The sequence below is a fragment of the Chionomys nivalis genome, chromosome 2 (assembly GCF_950005125.1).
Source record: "Chionomys nivalis chromosome 2, mChiNiv1.1, whole genome shotgun sequence".
In the NCBI taxonomy this organism is placed as follows: Eukaryota; Metazoa; Chordata; class Mammalia; order Rodentia; family Cricetidae; genus Chionomys; species Chionomys nivalis.
This window is the reverse complement of record NC_080087.1, coordinates 119,017,137-119,035,095: the sequence shown is the minus strand read 5'-3', so window position 1 is coordinate 119,035,095 and position 17,959 is coordinate 119,017,137. Positions and strand designations below refer to the sequence as shown.

Here is a 17,959-nt window from a genome sequence, read left to right as displayed (position 1 = left end):
CCTGCTGCCTTGCTTCCCACCATGATGGCAATGGACTAAACTTCTGAACCTGTAAGGGAGCCTCCACTCCAAAATTAAATGTTTTCCTTTATAAGAGCTGTTGTGGTCATATGATGTGGGATGCCCCTCTGTAGACTGTATATATGTTTTTATTATCATTGGTTAATAAAGAAGCATCTTTATTTGCCTGTGGCAGGGCAAATTATAGCTGAATTAGAAATCCAAGCAAAGAGACAGAGCTGGGGAGACACCAGCAGCCTTCAGAGGAGTAAGATGACAGTAAGCCACGGGGCATGTGGCAACACACAGATTATTAGAAATGGGTTGTTATATGTAGAGCTAGCCAGTAAGAAACCTGAGCCACCATTGAAACATTTATAATTAATATACATCTCTAGGTTGGTTATTTGGGAACTGGTAGGCAGGAGACAAGTGTCTGTCTAGAGTCATGTCTTTTTCCAGAAATAGAGACAGTCCTTATATCATAAAAGTTCATTGAGGGGGTGGACCTGAAACCTCTCTCCTTTCTCCTACTAAGGTGGTTCCTGATCATGCTACAGAATAAACTCCCTTAAATTTTGGTGGATCAAAACCCAGGAGTGGCATCTATATTCAGTGATGCCAGCCCAGGCTGGTCCACCTGTAATTTACAGCAGTTAAAAAAAATCAAAATAACAGTCATAATAATATAGTAAAACCTAGAGATTAGAATTGTTTTTACACATGACTGACACACACCAATATGAGAATATCTAATAACAACTGACCTGAGGGAGACAGAAAGGGAGCGTTTCTAACCCACAAAGTCCAAAGTGCTCTAGAACCTGGGGCCTTTTTAGCAGAGAGACGTGATAAGGGGGCAAATTCCATTGGTGATCTCATGTGAGAGGCTTCCGTGAAAACAGAAACACACTGCGTATGAAGTTACCAACAAGCTATGAGGGTAACACATATGAATATAAATGAGTTTCGTATTTAGACTCGGGACTCATTCCAAACAGTAACTCTGTGTATATGCAAATATCACACGAATCCCCCAAATCTTTAAAGTGGAGCTTATCTGAATGAAGATATATAACATGTGCCATGATTAGCGCCATTCAACAGAGGGGAAAATTAAGACGTCAGAGGCTAAGCAGTCACTCTGCCAGTAAACAAAAGTTGAGAAACAAACTTTAAACTGCAAGTCCTGTATGCCACATGACCAGGCTGTGCGCTGAAAGACAGTACTAGTGCGAAATATGACTGAAATATCGGGGTGGGGGGGTCCCTATCATTTCTGCCTTGCTCAAGGTCACAGCCACGGCAAAGGTCTGTGGCAACACCTTGGGAACATTGTCCAAATAAAGTGTGAGAAGAGGTTTCCCTGTCCGGCTTCACACCGGGCTTGCCAACACCATCTATTCATTAGCCCAGCATTTATTAAGTGCCTCATACGAAATCAGCATTTATTAGGGCCCTGGCCTAAGTGTTATGAACACAGAACTGCGACGAAAGCAGGAAGAGGTAAAATGAAAACCCAAGCGATGACCTCAGAGCACTCCGAACGGCTCGTACAGCACTGAAACACATCCCCAAATCCTGGTCCGCTCCCTCTTCCTCCTGTGGTTTTCAAGTCTCCCCCAGTCCTCAATGCAATGGTATAAATTCCATTCCCCACTGTAATTACACTGTCAGACAACCTGAACACTCAGTCTTTGCTCCACAAAGTAGTCTGTTGGCAGCTGTGCACTGTGAAGGCAACCAGAAAGAGCGGAAGAAAAAAAAGAGCCTTTCTTTTCCTAAGCACGCTTCCTGCTATGATAGCAAGGGGATGCGCGCTTGCTATCTAATTTGCCCCCTGCAAGGTTAGCCTGGGAGAAGTCCTGGCAGCACCCTGCTAGGTGGTAATGAAAGCTGCTGGCATCGCAGGAGACAGGAGACAAGCAAAGTACTTACGGGTGCAGGGCATAGACGCAGCATCGTTGTCGGCTCTAAAGAAGCCTCGGTCACAGGTGCATGAGGTGGCTCCTTCCCAGACGGAGTAGCTGTGGGGTGGACACTTGGCACAGGTGGCGTCCGTGGAGAGAGCTTTGTAATATCCAATTTTGCAAGCTACGGGGAAGGAGGAAAAAGAAAAAAACAAACAAACATGAACCGCTGCAAGAACATCAAAGCAAAATGGGCAAGCATTCCCTGGATGGCAGAAAAGGAGTGTGTGTGTGTGGGGGGGTGGGGGGTGGGGGGGGTTGTTCATCTTAGGGATTACCCGGCTTGAAATGCAGGGCAAAACAACCCAAAACATGAATTGACAGGGTCTCATGGTCTCATGTAAACCCCAGCCAAGCTTTCTATGTAGCTGAGAGTGGCCTTAAATGTCTTTTCCTTTTGCCTCTACCTCCTGGTGGCTGGGGATCAAACCCAGAGCTTTCTGCTTACTGGGCAAGCATTCTAGCAACTCGGCCACACACCCAAGCATCACAGCTTCTCTTTAAGGCTCACTGGCAATTCTGGTTATGTGTCAAGGAGCCTCTAAAGGACACTGCTTTAAAAACTAGTGTGATCAAGTGCAGTACCATGAAAGTTTACTGGCATCTCTCTGGAAGGCAGCTGCCATTAGAGGCATTATCCTGATCAATCTTGCTGTAGCCCCTTACAAAGCACTAGAGGCACCTCTGAAAGGAAGAATCCAGCTCCCACCAGGTAATTGTCCTTTTAAGACCTTAGACCTGGTTAAGTTTCGGTGGCCATCTTTGACCGCTAAATGTACAGCTCCCCAGAACCTGGATTTTCAGTCATTTACTTTGGATTTTATAAGTGTGTGTGTGTGTATGTGTGTGTGTGTTTGGGGGAGGTCTTTTATTTAATCAAGCAGATGGAAATGTATGTGTTCAAATGCTACCAAACAAAACAAAACAATTGGTTGGCTGCTATTTTCTAATTATGGCTACAGAGAATCAAATTGAAAACCCAACAAAGGCATTTATAAAAGACACGAGCTTGTAAGGCATGAGCCATTCACTTTCAGGACAATACAAAGAAGATGACTTGAAGATAGACTCTGGACTACTATAGGATAAGTAGCTTACTTAAAAACCAGCTAATAAGCCAGGCGGCGGTGGTGCACGCCTTCAATCCCAGCACTCGGGAGGCAGAAGCAGGTGGATCTCTGTGAGTTCGAGGCTAGCCTGGTCTACAAGAGCTAGTTCCAGGACAGGCTCCAAAGCCACAGAGAAACCCTGTCTCGAAAAACCAAAAAAAAAAAAAAAAAAAACTTAATAAGTGGTGTTTATTCTCAAGCATGAGAAGCCCTCCTGTATTTCCCTGCCTCCATTTTTAGCCCACACCCTCTCCCCTGGCATGAGCACCCCACAAGAGGTGAATACAGAGAACACACGTTCCTACAGTCCTTTAACACACCTGACTCGCTTTCCATGATCTCATCTTTATAAACATCCAACGGACACTGAGGACCACTTTCAGTAATGTGGAAAAATTCAATAATGCTGCAAAACCTCATCATAAAAATTAATTAATAAGGCTTTGCTCCCTTCCCCTATTTTTCCTCCCCACTCTTCATGATTACTCCCCAAGCCTATCTCAGCCTAAAATAAACAGACCAGCACCATCAGATATTAAGGTCACAGATGAGGACAATGATAATTAAGTTATTCCAGACCGTCTGAGGATGGAAAAGAAAATGAGCTACCCATAATTTTCCCAGCATGATTTTCTCAATGGTGGCTTCATCTGTCATGTTCTCAGATCGTGTCAATACTATCAAAGCCCCATCTGGATGAGGGATCCCTTTGCATGCCTTTCACTAGCCTAAAATGCAAGAGATCAGCCACAGTGGCCACTCAGGGACCTCTCTGAAAGAAACAGATGTCTGATCGTCCACACACGCTGGGTTTTCTGTGGAAATAGTATTCTAGAGACCCGCGGCCACAGAGAGCTGCTCCGTCGACCCATGAAGCCTCCTTCTACACAGCATCCTCTGAAGTCTACCCCTTACCCTCTGGCCTGGCCTGCTAGCATTTTCTTCTCTATCATCATCCACAATGACAAGTGGAGAGGGACTCCGGTGGGTGCTCAGGAAGGCGTGCACACACAGTTACTTCATTCCTATTAGCTAAACTTGTTTATGGAGTCTCCCGCAACGAGCTAAAATTTTATGGCCTGTGGAGCACCAACAATAACAATGCTCCCAGATCAACCTCTCCCTTATTTGCTTTCCGTCTTTCACTGGACCGAAGCACCTTAGACAAACAAATTGCTTTGGGGACTGTGATTTATGTGTCTCCCAAGTTCACAGGCATCCCATAATTAGATAAGGTTCAGCTTACAAGGTGCTTTTGGTCATGTTTAAGATGGCCCGAGGGTTTTCATAAAAAACTGCAACCCAAACCTTGGGAAGAAGCAGAAAAATCGAACTGCATGGTCCCACATCAAACAAGAAGAGACCCTAAACATGGACCCAAACTCCCTGAGTCCCCTGTCACTTGGTGAGTCACAGAAGACACAAACAACTGGAGGCAACTCGTGGTATAACTACCAACAAGACATAATCGATTTTTAACATCTTTGAATATACACTGCACATTCCCGGCTAATTTACGCACACTTTCATTTTTATCTAAAATCTAAAGTTGCACAGTGAAAGGAGAAGGTGATAATTGATAGAAATTAGTCAGTGACCAATCAGTAGGATATGAACACACCACATTTAGAGCTGAGAGGGGGCGGGAAGGGCGTGGCATTCTAATTAGATAAATTCTAGTTGCAAATTCATCAGGAGCTCACAACAATCCAACTGGAAGGTGTGTCTTCTCATTTGTTAAAGCTGAGCATTGACTGCACCAGACTTTCAGTGAATGGGGAGGGGTTCGTTTCAGTGAATGGGGAGGGGTTCGTTTCAGTGAATGGGGAGGACGGGTTCATTTCAGTGAGTTGGGGAGGGGATGCATTTCTGAGTTGGTGTAGTTTTTCTCTTTTCTTCAAAGCTCACATTAACACCTTACTAAGGATAAATATATGTGAATTTATTTGGGAAATACAAAGCTCTATACCAATTTAGAAAATTGAAAGCCACTTTTCAACACATTAACTATTTCCACTCTTAACTTCTTGCTTTTACAAGCACAAGCCAAAAAAAAAAAAAAAAAAAAAAAAAAAACCACCATAATTGTCATTGTACTATTCTCGGCAGCCCTTGCCACACTTAACTGCATTAAGACCATGTTATTAATATTTCAGGATTCTTAGAAAGGCTCTTTCAAAATATAGTAGTGGGTTTTCACACACGTAGCCATTTTGCTGCCTACATTCAAAATGACCTATTAAATTGATGGTTTGGTCCATTTCTTTGCTCTGTGTGGTTCAGCCTTTGAGAGCTTAGCCCACAGATGCGGAAGTGCATCCTACATCTATTCACCAGCGTACTTAAGCATCTTAAAAAGCTTGCTATCACTTTTATTCTCCATATAATTCCTGTGAAAGACGCACTTGGTACAAAGCACAATGACATACGCTTATTTCCCGTCATTCTCTCTTGGTTGATTGAGAACTGTATTTTTGAAGGCAAACGACTTCATAAGCAAATCTAACATTTCCTCGAGAAGCATCTTTCTCCTGCATTTGTCCCAGTGAAGGTGTTCTGAATGAACAGGGTCCCCCATGGAAAGATCAACTCACAACAACAGCATAACCAACTTGCCATCCAAACTCCCTGAGCTTCGCCTTAGTCTCTTCTTTATGCTAACATGAAATAAGGCAGATAGAGGGGGGAAAGGGAGAGATGAAGGATAAGGAATAAAGGAGAAGGGAAGGAAAAGAAGAGATTTCTTGCATCAGTTTACCTACAACCACAACAATGTTCACTGTAAGAGTCTTCGCTAAAGACAGCAGAATAGGTAGTTTTTAGTAGTCCACACCTCACAGCACACAGGAATACGAAATAGGAAGGTAGCTATGACTTTTAACAGCCTGGTCTTTGCAATTGAGACCCTGTCTCAAACAGAACAAGCAGCTAATACAAATTTGAGTTTTAAAATGATTGTCAATTTTGTTTTGTTTTAATCATAGATGAAACGAGCTGGCTGGAGCCACTCTTTGAAAAAGACCCTGCACAGAGGATATGAGAGGCTGAGGGCAAGGTGATCTTGAGTTGGAAGCCGGAGTTCAACCCAAAGAGAGAGAGAAAAAAAAACCCTGGCCACTTTTCTCCTGGAATTATTAAAAGATTCCCAGTACCTGGTTGTCCTCACAGTCCATCTTAAACTAATTTGTAAAATAACTAGAAAAGGCTATTTGGGTGACAAATGCCAAGCATCCATTCAGCGTTTATTGTATTTACGCAGGGTATTTAATTTAACTTCCATCATAACCCATGTGCTTGAAGTGCTAACAGCGCTCAGCAGTTGCAGCGATCCAGAAGTGTGAATAATCTTCAAAGTCATGCAAGCATCTATCTCCAGAGCTCACGGCCCTTAGGATGGGCCTTCTGCAAAATTCTGATTGGTGGGTAGCGAAGTGCGGAGGTGTCTGTCACTCAGATTGCGCTGCCCCAGTTCCTGTCTCCCTGCTGCCTTTGTCATCTGTGATCCACTGTCTGGTCAAAGATCCTCCATGGCTGCCACTATCCCGCAGGGAACTTGAGGATGTGGCTGGTCTACACAGACCAGCTAGAGGAGAGAAATACACTCCGGACCTCAAGCCCCGCCCCCCCATATCTTCTTAATTTCACCTTTATTGTCTATTGGCTGTACCAATAGTTTGAATAAATAATGTCATCACCTTGCATTTCGCCTTTCACGATATTTTTCAGGGCCTGTGGAGATCACTCCGTGAGTAAAGTGCTTGCAAGAGGGTCTGAAGGGGTATCCCCAAAACTTCAACAAGAAAAATAGGCTTGTCATGCACCTGTAAATCCCAGGCCATATGGAGCTCCCTGGCCAGCCTGTGTAGCCAAGTCAGACAGCTCCAGATTCAAAAAGACCTGCTTCAAAAAATAATGCCCACAGTCAGTATAGACCTCTGGCCTCCAGGCACCCTTGCAAATGCACATGAACATACAGAAAACATGTATGTATGTATATATGATTGTTTTCCAGTGTGACCACACTAACCACCTTAAACTTGCTCTTCAGCTTTTCCATTATATTTCTTTTTAATAATAAATATTTCTCTGGGCCAGGCAGTGGTGGTGCACACTTTTAATTCCAGCACTCAGGAAGCAGAGACAGGAGGATCTTTGTGAGTTCAAGGCCAGCCTGGTCTACAAGAGCTAGTTTCCAGAACAGGCTTCAAAGCTACAGGCTTCAAAGTTTTGAAATTCTGTTTCAAAAAAAAACCAATAAATAAATAACCAAACAATAAATATTGATCTGGAAATGGTAGCATTAAGCCTTACAGGCCTTCATGTGTGCACACAAACACACACACACACACACACACACACACACTAGCAGAAGTAGACACTGTAAGTTATGGGGCTATATCAGCTGCACCCAGGAACTTTTACTAACACACTCAGAAGAACCAACTCAAAGAGCATGAACGATGTCCTCAAGTTTAGCTTTCAGGCAGCTAATCTGTGTGCAAAACTAATCTGATCACAGTCCAAACTACTGGGGGTTACAAGTTACCTGCCAAGTAAACAGATTGGTCCTTCAAATAGAACCCCCAGAAGGTCAGAGATGAGGCTCCAATAGGAATCCCCTAAGGAAAATGAGCCATTTATGCAAACCAGTCCCTGTGGAGTATTTGGCTCTTGGCCCAAAGGCCTCTCCACTTCTCCCTTTTTGTTTGATAGGTGTGCACTTGCTGCCCACTACACACAAGACACAGCATATTTTGTGTATTTACAAGTTTAAACACCAACGCCACTCACTGACCTGTGTAATAAATCACTCTATTAATGAACTGTTCACATATCATAATGTAAACATAAATGAGGAAAATAGCCTGTATGAGAAAGAATTGTGGATCCAAGATTTTATGAAAATATGTAAGCCCGAGTAACATCTAGGAAAGCTGTAAACATTAGCCAATAACCCACTTCCCAGTACAGGTGGGGAAACTGAGGCAAAAAGAAAACATTTAAGGATTAAACACAAACGAGGTTGGCTTTCTCATCTAAGCAGTGTGATCTAATGTTGCTAGCATCTTCTGCTACTTGTAGAGGCTGCAGGGTGATGAAGACTGACAGCCATTACAGGAAGGAAGCTCCGGTTCAGGGCTCTTCAGTGAAGAGGGCCAAATGCTGCCAAACACATATTATTCAAATCACGTTGCTAGATTGAGAATAAATGAAAGCAGACCATTAGGAAGACTTTAAAGACCATCTTTCGCTAGAGTCAGCAAACTCTTCTATAGACCCAAATAGTAAGTAACTTAGAAGAACTACGTAACAGAACAGAAAACAGTGGTTCGATTTGAAATCACTGTAATAGTTAATTACTTTTTTTGTATTAGATATTTACTAATGAGAACAGAATTCTTTATTGGAGATATAACATTTCTCTTAATTGGTCTTCAAGGAAAGTGTTTTCTATTACCGAATCAATTGCAAATGCCATCCATAAAAACATTACTAGCTTTTAGGTCACATAAAAACTGGTAGCAGGCTGAATTGGGCTCAGGGGGCTCTACACTGTCAGCCAATGATGAAGACAGACACTCTAAAATGAATGCCTTGCCCACGGTCGTCCCTTTTTGAAGCATGCTAGAAAGAGCTGGAATATACAGCCTCTGCTCTTTGTCTGAATAAAGAGCACTTGCTAACAGTCACTACAAAATAGAAAACTTCCTATCAGCTTATCTTACTGGAAACCCTGATTACTGTTATATACTCCGTGTTGTTGTAAAAATCACTTCTAAATTGATTTTTCTTTCCCTGATTAAATGATGCAGCCTGGCCTGGGCAGGGGACATTCCTACCCCGTTTTCTGATCACTGTCTTCTAAGCTCCTTCAAACTTCTGCACCTAGGGTGTTTTAAATTCACTTCGTTCTTTTCAGGCACATCCCGGAACTGAAATGGCTCATCTACATCATAAAAGATCTGGAATCTGGGTGCGGTAACACACCCTAAGATCTCAGAACACTGAGGAGGAAGCAGTTCAAGGTTAACCTTAGGTAGTAGTGAATTACATCCTTAGAATAATCCTGTTTAAATAATAATGGTGGTGATGATGAGAATGGCGGGCTGTTAAGAGAGCAATGCATTGTTTTTGCCGAGGATGTGTGTTCAAGGTTTTGCAGAGTTCAAGACCCATCACCAACATAGGACAGTTTACAACTGCCTTTCCCTCCATCTCCAGGAGGGTTGATGCTTCCAGCTGTAGTAGGCATCGGACTTGCATGCACATATCCACAGAAACACACAGGACCTGGGCTCATTTCTTGGTACCCACATGTCAGATCACAACCATCCCTAATTCCAGATTCAAGGGACCCAGTGCCCTCTTCTGGCCCCTGTGAGCATGAAATATGCACACTGTACACAGGCATACACGTTGGCAAAACATGTATACACATTGAATATTTTTTAATCGTGGCTATTGTTCAGATGGAAGCGTCACCCCAGCCCCTGGCACCCATATATCCAAAGAGTCTGGAATGTTTAGGTGGAGATTCCACCCCAAGCCTCCCCCTGGGAGTTGCCTCAGTCTAGACTCTGTCCCTCTGTCCCGAGGAAGCCACCAAATGATGACCCCTTCTCCAGGGATGCTCAAGACCACTCCCACAGGGTATTTAAAACTGTCCCCCACCCCAGAAAACAAACAAGTGGCTTGTTTCCCATCCCGAAACTTTTCAGTTATAAGGATAACGATGATGAAACTGGTTTGGTTCCTGAGTGACTAAGAACATAGTAATACAACCAGTTACTTTCAAGGACAAACATGTTCTCTCTGTCTTGTGCCTATGGAGATGAGCCCATTTCAATTCCAAGTCAGACAGGCAGAGAGAAGGGCCTAAGAAAGAACCTGGCAAGGTATGAATTATTCTCCTGGGTTTCTCTGGGGACCCCTAAGATCCAGTTTGTGACATCAGTGGCCCAAGAGCTGAAGCTGAAGACCATCTGAGGCCAAGTTCTTAGAATGCTAAGGCTCAGTAAATTATAACCTCAGCTTACTGTTTTCTGCTCTCCCTCCTTTCTCCAAATGGCATAGGGATTTCATGAAAGCCCAAATGCCAGGCTCCGTGTTTATGATTGTCTGCTGGGGCCGAAGAATGCTCATTTCTTTAAAAATTTGAGGCTAACCCCACCCTGAGAACTGTCCAGCGATGAACAGATCCATCTCTCAGTGTGTCTATGTGGGAGTGTGATTTGTGTGTGTGCTCAGTGCCTGTAGGGCAGGGACACGCTTCAGGAGCCCCGCAAGCTCTACCACTCAACCTTCTTCTTTCGAGACAGGGTCTCTCACTGAGGTTGGAACTAGGCTAGCAGACAGCGAGCCCCAAAGGTCCTGCCATGCCTGCTCCCCATACCACTAGGATTACAGGTACACACACAGTTACATTAGGCTTTTCATGTGGGCACTGGGACCTGAACTCGGGTCCTCACGCCTGCATGGTTACTCCTCTTACACTAAGCAATCACTCCAGCCCCAGACTCGTCATTTAATTAAAAATCAATGCACAGTTCATTGCAAATACAAGTTCAAAACACTTCATTCCCCACCTACCCCCATATAGAAACACTACAGGAACAAGTATTTTTTAATTCAAAAAGACAAGTAATAGGCTTTGCGAATGGGAAGGAAGGAGCATGCCCACAATGTGACCACTTTGTAATGTCCGGAGAGACAATTCATAATAAAGCTTACTTTGTTCTGCACACAAATAACTTGCCTATAATGCTTAGAAGACAGAACTGGAGTTCTATGTTTAGACAAATGCTCAAGAAGACCAGGCACCAGGGTGAATGCTCCTAGTCCCTAGAACTTGAGCACATGAGTTTCAAAGATCATCTGGGCCCTGCAGTTTCACACCAATCCTCTCAGAGTGACAGAGACACAAAACATCTTGATTTCACCCAAGTTTATGAAGGGATGACTGGCCATCCCTTCTTTAAAAAGGCTATTTGGGACTGAGATGTTTTCTAAAAGTCAACGGATAGAATGTAGTGAAGGATGACATGGACAACAGATATGCTCTCACTCAACAATTCGACCACTTCTGCTGTGCTTTAAAACACGCTATCATTCATGCCAAGCACAGTGAGGAGCACACTTGGTTCTTAGCCCCACTGTTACTAGAGTTTGGAAAACTAAAGTCCAGGCTCCAACAGCCCTAACAACAAGTTTGGCTTGGTTGCTGGCCTCCTTGTGCCAAGAGGCAAGGCACAGTGAGAAAACAAAACAGAAAACCAGAAGGAGACCTGGTCAAGGTGATCACACAGGAAGAGGAACAGGAAGGGGGCCCAGTGACATCCACTCCAGATATTAACAGGAATGTTGGGTTTAGAGGAAGAGTAGAGAGGTGGGGCAAGAGGCATAAATGCTGCGCAGGCCCAGCCAGTGTCACTTCCTCAATTCTGGGTGGGTGAGGAGGTCGCCAAGTCTTAGGAGGCAACTACTTCTGCTCCAGGGTGGGGCCCACCTTCATTGATAACCTCCCACAACTGAGAACACAGGATTCCTGGAATCCAAGGTGACTCAGGAGGTCAGATTAAGAACAAAGGCTTAAGGACAAAGACTTTATCTCTGTGGTGGAAGCACAGGAGTCAGGCAGACAGACAGGAGATGAGAGGGCTTCCATCTTGCTTCAGGTCCCCAGGGTGGACCAAGTAAAGTCAATGCTTCTTGGAAAAAGCAGTTTCTATGTGTCTGCTTCACTAGTTTTTATCGGATGTGTTAGTTTAAACAAACGCGGTAACTACATGGACTTTTTGATTCTCACCTGCGAACGTCATATAGAGATTGGATAAGACAATGTCCAAAGGAATGAGGTGGTGTGGGAGGAGCTCACTCAGATACACCTCCCGGATAAGCCATATTTTTTTTTCTAATAGTTTAGTTTTTTTTTTCTTTTTTTAGAACTGGTACAAATTTTTTTCCATTATAATTTTAATATATCCTTATAAAAGAAAAAAACAGAGACTGAATTAAGCTCATAGCAACTATAACTTATCTAATCGTAAAATAAGTAGCAGGCAATTTCTATTTTTAAAAATGTCTAATTAGATTCGTCCCTGAGCCGGGTTCTTGTGGGTTCTTCTTTTCCCCAGTGGTGCGCTCGCTCGCTCTCTTCCTACAAGCCCAGACCCATCGGAGTCTGGCATGGCTTCCTCTTTTTACAGCTCGCTTTCAGGAAGACAGACAAGAGGGGACAATGGCAGAAAGAAACTATGCTGAAAATTGCCTTGCTCTTCTATGAACAGAAGACAGTGTAATCCCATAAATAGGTGGGTAATTCCAAAATGTCAGATGTGGTTGGTTTTCACGTGAGGTGCAGTAAATCCAGAAGCAAATTCAGATGAAGTTGCTCATTTTAAAAGAGCTCTAAAAGTTACTGCTCACAGGCAAAGGGGAGCAGAGTGAAGAACATTATGGTGGTATTTGGAAAAAACTTAATACATCCAGGTTTTTTTGTTGTTGTTTTGTTTTTGGTTTTTTGTTGTTGTTGTTGTTTTTGGTTTTTTTTTTTTTTTGGTTTTTCGAGACAGGGTTTCTCTGTGGTTTTGGAGCCTGTCCTGGAACCAGCTCTGTAGACCAGGCTGGTCTCGAACTCACAGAGATCCGCCTGCCTCTGCCTCCCGAGTGCTGGGATTTGTTTTTGGTTTTTTTGAGACAAGGTTTCTCTGTAGCTTTGGTGCCTGTCCTGGAACTAGCTCTTGTAGACGAGCTGGCCTCGAACTCACAGACATTCTCCTGCCTCTGCCTCCCGAGTGCTGGGATTAAAGGTGTGTGTTACCACTGCTCAGTCACATTTTGGTTTTTCTAGTAGTCTCTCTCACGCTGGTCAGGTTAAGCCGGCCAGTGGACTTGGTGTTAGAAAAGAAATTAAAAAGAATCTTGATGTCACACAAAGGAGAAGCTGAGCAAGGCGATTCTTTCTGCAAAATGGTTGCACCATAACGGGAACCAGACTAGCAAGCACACTGAGGCTATCATGGCTTCTGTCTTTTATGACTTATGTACACGGTAACATTGTATCATTTCATTGTAGGGGATCTAAACTGTGCAATCTAACATGTGCAATCGGTGCAAAGGGGATAGAAAGAAACCCTTTCCCATGCTAAAGATCTACCTGTCTCAGCCCTTCCTTCCCACCCCGGATTTAAATCCATGCCTGGCTTTGTACCCGGGTGTTGGGGATTTTAACATTTTAACAACTGAGCAATCTGCCATGTACAGTTGGGATGGGGATGGAAACAAATGGATAGCCAGGTGGAGGTGGTGCACACCTATAACACCAACACTCGGGAGGCAGAGTAAGGCGGATCTCTGTGAGTTCAAAACCAGCCTGGTTTACAAGAGCTAGTTCCAGGACAGGCCTGAAAACTACAGAGAAACCCTGTCTCCCCCCCCCCCCAAAAAAAAATTAAAAGCAAAACAAAAAGAAACAAATGAATAAATTATTTCAAACTGATACAATGGGATCAATTTTAAAACAGAAGCCAACAGCAGCAACCTGTAGTCACAATGAGATTTTTTTTGCCATTCTAATTTTAAAACATGTCTTCTGCTAAATAAAGAACCCTCCCTCCTACTCTGATTTCATACTTATTTTCCCACTTAGGGCACTGACATTTTGTTATTTAAAAAATACAGGCTGGGCAGATATGGCCCACACCTTTAATCCCAGCGCTCAGGGGGCCAAGACAGGTGGATCTCTGAGAGTTTGCTACAGTTTCAGGACAGGCTCCATAGCTACAGAGAAACCCTGTCAGAGAGAGAGAGAGAGAGAGAGAGAGAGAGAGAGAGAGAGAGAGAGAGAGAGAGAGAGAGAGAAATCAGATATGTGTATACCACTGGAAAAGCAATAATCAAGCTAGCAGTTCCCTAAAGCCTACAACTCTTCAAATTTTGTGTATTTCTCCCCTTTTATGATGACTTTCCTTCTGAATTGTACATGAAATTAAGGAACTAATAACTTGATTTTTCTTAATTGATTTATGAACAGAACTTGAGTGAATATGTCAATAAAAATAATTCAAGGCCAAGAAAAAGATGGGGAGCATTTGTTTGCCCAGTGTGCTGAAGTTTCACGTTATTCAAGGACTAAATTTTTTTTAAAGATTTATTTATTTATTAAGCATACAATGTACTGCTGGCAAGGAAGGCACCAGGCCTCATTACATTACAGATGGTTGTGAGCCACCATGTGGTTGCTGGGAATTAAACTCAGGACCTCTGGAAGAGTAGCCAGTGCTCTTACCCTCTGAGCCATCTCTTTAGCCCTCAAGGACTGAAATTTAAAAGAACACTGTACAGAGAAAAGCCAATGCTGGGGCTGGAGAAATGACTCAGCAGTTAAGAGTATTTGCAACTCTTGCAAAAAACCTGGGTTCAGTTCCCAGGCCCCTCATGGTGGCTTACAACCCTCCCAACGCCAGTTCTAGGAGATCCAACATCTCTTGGTCTCAGCAGACATCCGGCACGCATGTGGTACATGTATATACACCCAGCCAAAATGCTCATACACATTATATAAGTAACCCTTAAAAAAGAAAGAGAAAATTGAAGGGTTAGGGATATACTAAGTGGCAGAGTACTGGTCTCACGTGCCCAAGGTCCTAGACTCACTACTGCAAGAAGTTAATTAATATGAAGAAAGTCAAATATTTTAGGATTACCTAAATGCAAAAATGTTAAATTGTTAAACAAACATTTACCTTTAGTTGAAACGCAAAATTACTCAAAATAACTTGTGAGACTTTGGAAAGACAAATAAAAGCTGCCATTTAAACTAGCCATCCTTACCGAGGGCGCATCTGTCATAGTCAGACAAGCCAATCAAGAGCCACTAACAGAAACCTTGATCCCCCATGACATTTTACAGAACGTGGACCTTTGCGATCAGTTTCTATTGACTTCTTTCCCCATTGCTAATTTGGGGTGCATACAGACTCCTTGCTCATAAAAGACCTGCTGGTGACAAGGCACAGATCACGGCAGCTGCTCCTCCCTAGGTCACTAACCACTCTCCTCCAACCTGAATTTAATGCCAGGGTTGGTGTGTTGGTGTGCACTAGCGCTATTGTGTAAGAACTGCATCCTCTATAGGATGCGCGAGCTGGTGCTGCTACTCAGCTATATCCATCCACGTTTCAACAAGCACTCACTCAACCTTTCCATAAGGACCGCATAAGAACCACATTAACAATCGTGAAGGTGACTTTACTGAGCCTAATCTGAGAGATAAGAGGCTAAGACTACGGAAGCTATCACCGTGCAGGGAGCAGATCACAGCTCCTTCTCACATCTGAAGGGTGACGTCTAGTAGAGGGGACTTAAGATTTTCAGGGGGCATTCTTCCTCTACTCCTTGCCCGGGCAATGGACCGTACAAGTAACAGAAGGAAAAAACCATCCGACACAAGGCAAGACCCTGAGTATCAATCAGCTGGAGAGAAGGCTTCTTCTTCAGGAAGCTAGCTCCATCTGCGGAAGCTAAAATGGTAGTTATTGATTGTCAAGGAAACCAGCGGGCTGGGCACTGAAGGCGTCTGCCAAGCTGGTGATTCACACAAGAACCAAGAGGCAGCAAAGGGCTTTGCTTCTGGTCCTAACTTTCTACTGAATCCTTGCTTGGTTGGTTTTTCTATTTACTTAAAACTAGAGGCTGCGAAAGATACTGGGAAAGAATGGAATATGTTGTAAAGCTGGGGCGGGGGCAAGAGAAACACCTGTTAAATAATTATTTGATTAACTCAGGCAGCAGAGCTAGTCATTGTCACCCAAACGACTTTATAGCCTGAGTTGTCACCAGCCATGATTTATGCCTCTGAAATGACTGGAGTCATAACTGCTGGCCGAGCTTCTTTCATTTTGTTATGTTGATGGAGCCTGAGGATTTCAGGGGGAAGGGGAAAAAAATGAGGTTTTTAAAAGAATTTGATTTCTCCACTGCTGATATTTAGCAGTGTCTTCCTGGTTTCTGTGGAGGCCTAGGTTCACTGTCACCTTCGTGTGCTTCAAACATTTCATGTGCTGTGAATCTTTTGAAAGAGAATTTTAAAGTTCAGGGTCTCCATGATGTTTTAAAAACATGATTTATGTTTAACAGATACGATCATGCTAAACATCTGGTTTTGGTATTACATGTTATCAGATTAAAGCTTTTATAAAACTATCTGCCAGCATTTAATGTTATATGTGCTGGGCTATTCCAGCCTTGCTTGATGCCTGCCGAGGAGAACAAAATAAAAACCCCTCCAGGACTTCCCCGAAGAGACCTCGTCTAGACCATGTGAATTTATGGAGAAGCTGGCGTGTCTGCTTTCAGTTTGATACAGAGCAGAACAAGGGGTCGGTGCAAAGACGAGCAGCCCAAACACCTGGGACAGAACAGATGATGCTAGCACCAAACCACCACCCTAACTTCCAAGCACCTCGTCATAACCCTGAAAGCTGAGTGTGTGTGTGTGTGTGTGTGTGTGTGTGTGCAAAGCCCAAACACCTAGGACAATACCGATGCTCTTGCTAATACAAAGATGCTAGTACCAAGCCACCACCTTAACTTCCATGCACCCCATCATACCCCTGAAAGCTGTGTGTGTGCACGCACACAATTTTGTGCATTAAGAACTCATTAGCTGGAGGTGAATATTGTCCCAATAAGTCAGTCTAAGCTGCTAGTCAAAAAGTCTGGCAACAGAGAGCTCATCTATTAGCCAAGGAGACTTAGTAGACCACCCAAGATTTACCTGTGGGCTCTCGACTGTCCACATCCCCAAAGGAGCTGCAAGGAGATTTACATTCACATCCCCTCTTGGAAAGAAGGAAGAGTTGGTCTCTAGCTGCTTCTGACCAGGCTGGCAAGTGGGTCTGGTACCATCTTCAGGAGCCCTGGGAGGTTCTGCAGCAAGAGCTGTGGCAGCCCCTGGCAGCCCAGCCTCCCGTGTCATCAGATTGAATTCATGGGAAAGGGCGAGGTGCCAAAAGTGCTCGCAGGTGAATTCTTTGTCCCTTTCAAGTACATCTGACTTACACCGATGACTTAAAACATGGTTATCTTTTGTTGAGGAGGATTATCAGTGAGGTCAGAAGATCACTTCCAGATGTAAATAATAAATCGCCAACAGGAATGTACGGGAAATATATGCAATTGTTCATTCTCAACTAATAGTCCCCATATCAAAGAATTGGGATGAAAACACCATACTAACAAACAGTGCATGATGCTAACGAGTTCGCAAAATGTTGGGTCATGAAGGAGGAAGGATAGAGAGGTGTCTTTCATAAAACCCATGTAGATCCATGTAAAGAACACAGAGGCTTTGAGTATCTGTTTTCCCCCACTCAAAAAGGAAGAGAGGGAAGGAGGGAGGGAGAGAAAGAGGGAAGGAGAAAGTTAAGAAAAGCAACAGGAAGAAGGAAGGGAGGGAAGGAGGGATGCAGCTAAGAAAAGCAACAGGAAAAAGGAAGGAAAGAACAAAAAAAGAGAAGGAAAAGTAGGAACAAAAGAAGCAATCACAAAATATGGAAATGGGACAGAAAATGGAAAGACTGTTTATCCTCCATCTCAGCCTCAGCATTTACCAGCTTAGTCTGTATGTTTGTATATAACGAGTCTCACTGTGTAGCTCTGGTTGGCCTAAACTCCATGGACCTGTCTCTGTGCTGGGATTACAGGTGGCTGCAACCATACCCTTGCCACAGGTAAACTCAGTGGCTCTGTACCAATCTAGGATGTGGTAAGCTTGGCTCAGAAGCTACCTACTTCGCATTCCAGTCTTCCTTCCCCCACTGAGTAGTGTGGTGTTCCCAATAAACTCTCCCTTCAAACTCAACTTCAACTTATGGGATC

General features: G+C 43.6%; 1 protein-coding gene across 2 annotated transcripts in view; it reads right to left on the bottom strand.

The window, feature by feature from the left end:
• The window catches only part of Epha4 (EPH receptor A4), a 146,505-nt gene that overhangs the window by 75,250 nt on the left and 53,296 nt on the right, over nucleotides 1-17,959 (bottom strand). For both annotated transcript variants that reach the window (XM_057754124.1, XM_057754134.1), the window contains exon 4: nucleotides 1,939-2,094. In XM_057754124.1, the coding sequence (XP_057610107.1) occupies nucleotides 1,939-2,094 (156 nt within the window). The remainder of the gene's footprint in view (nucleotides 1-1,938; nucleotides 2,095-17,959) is intronic.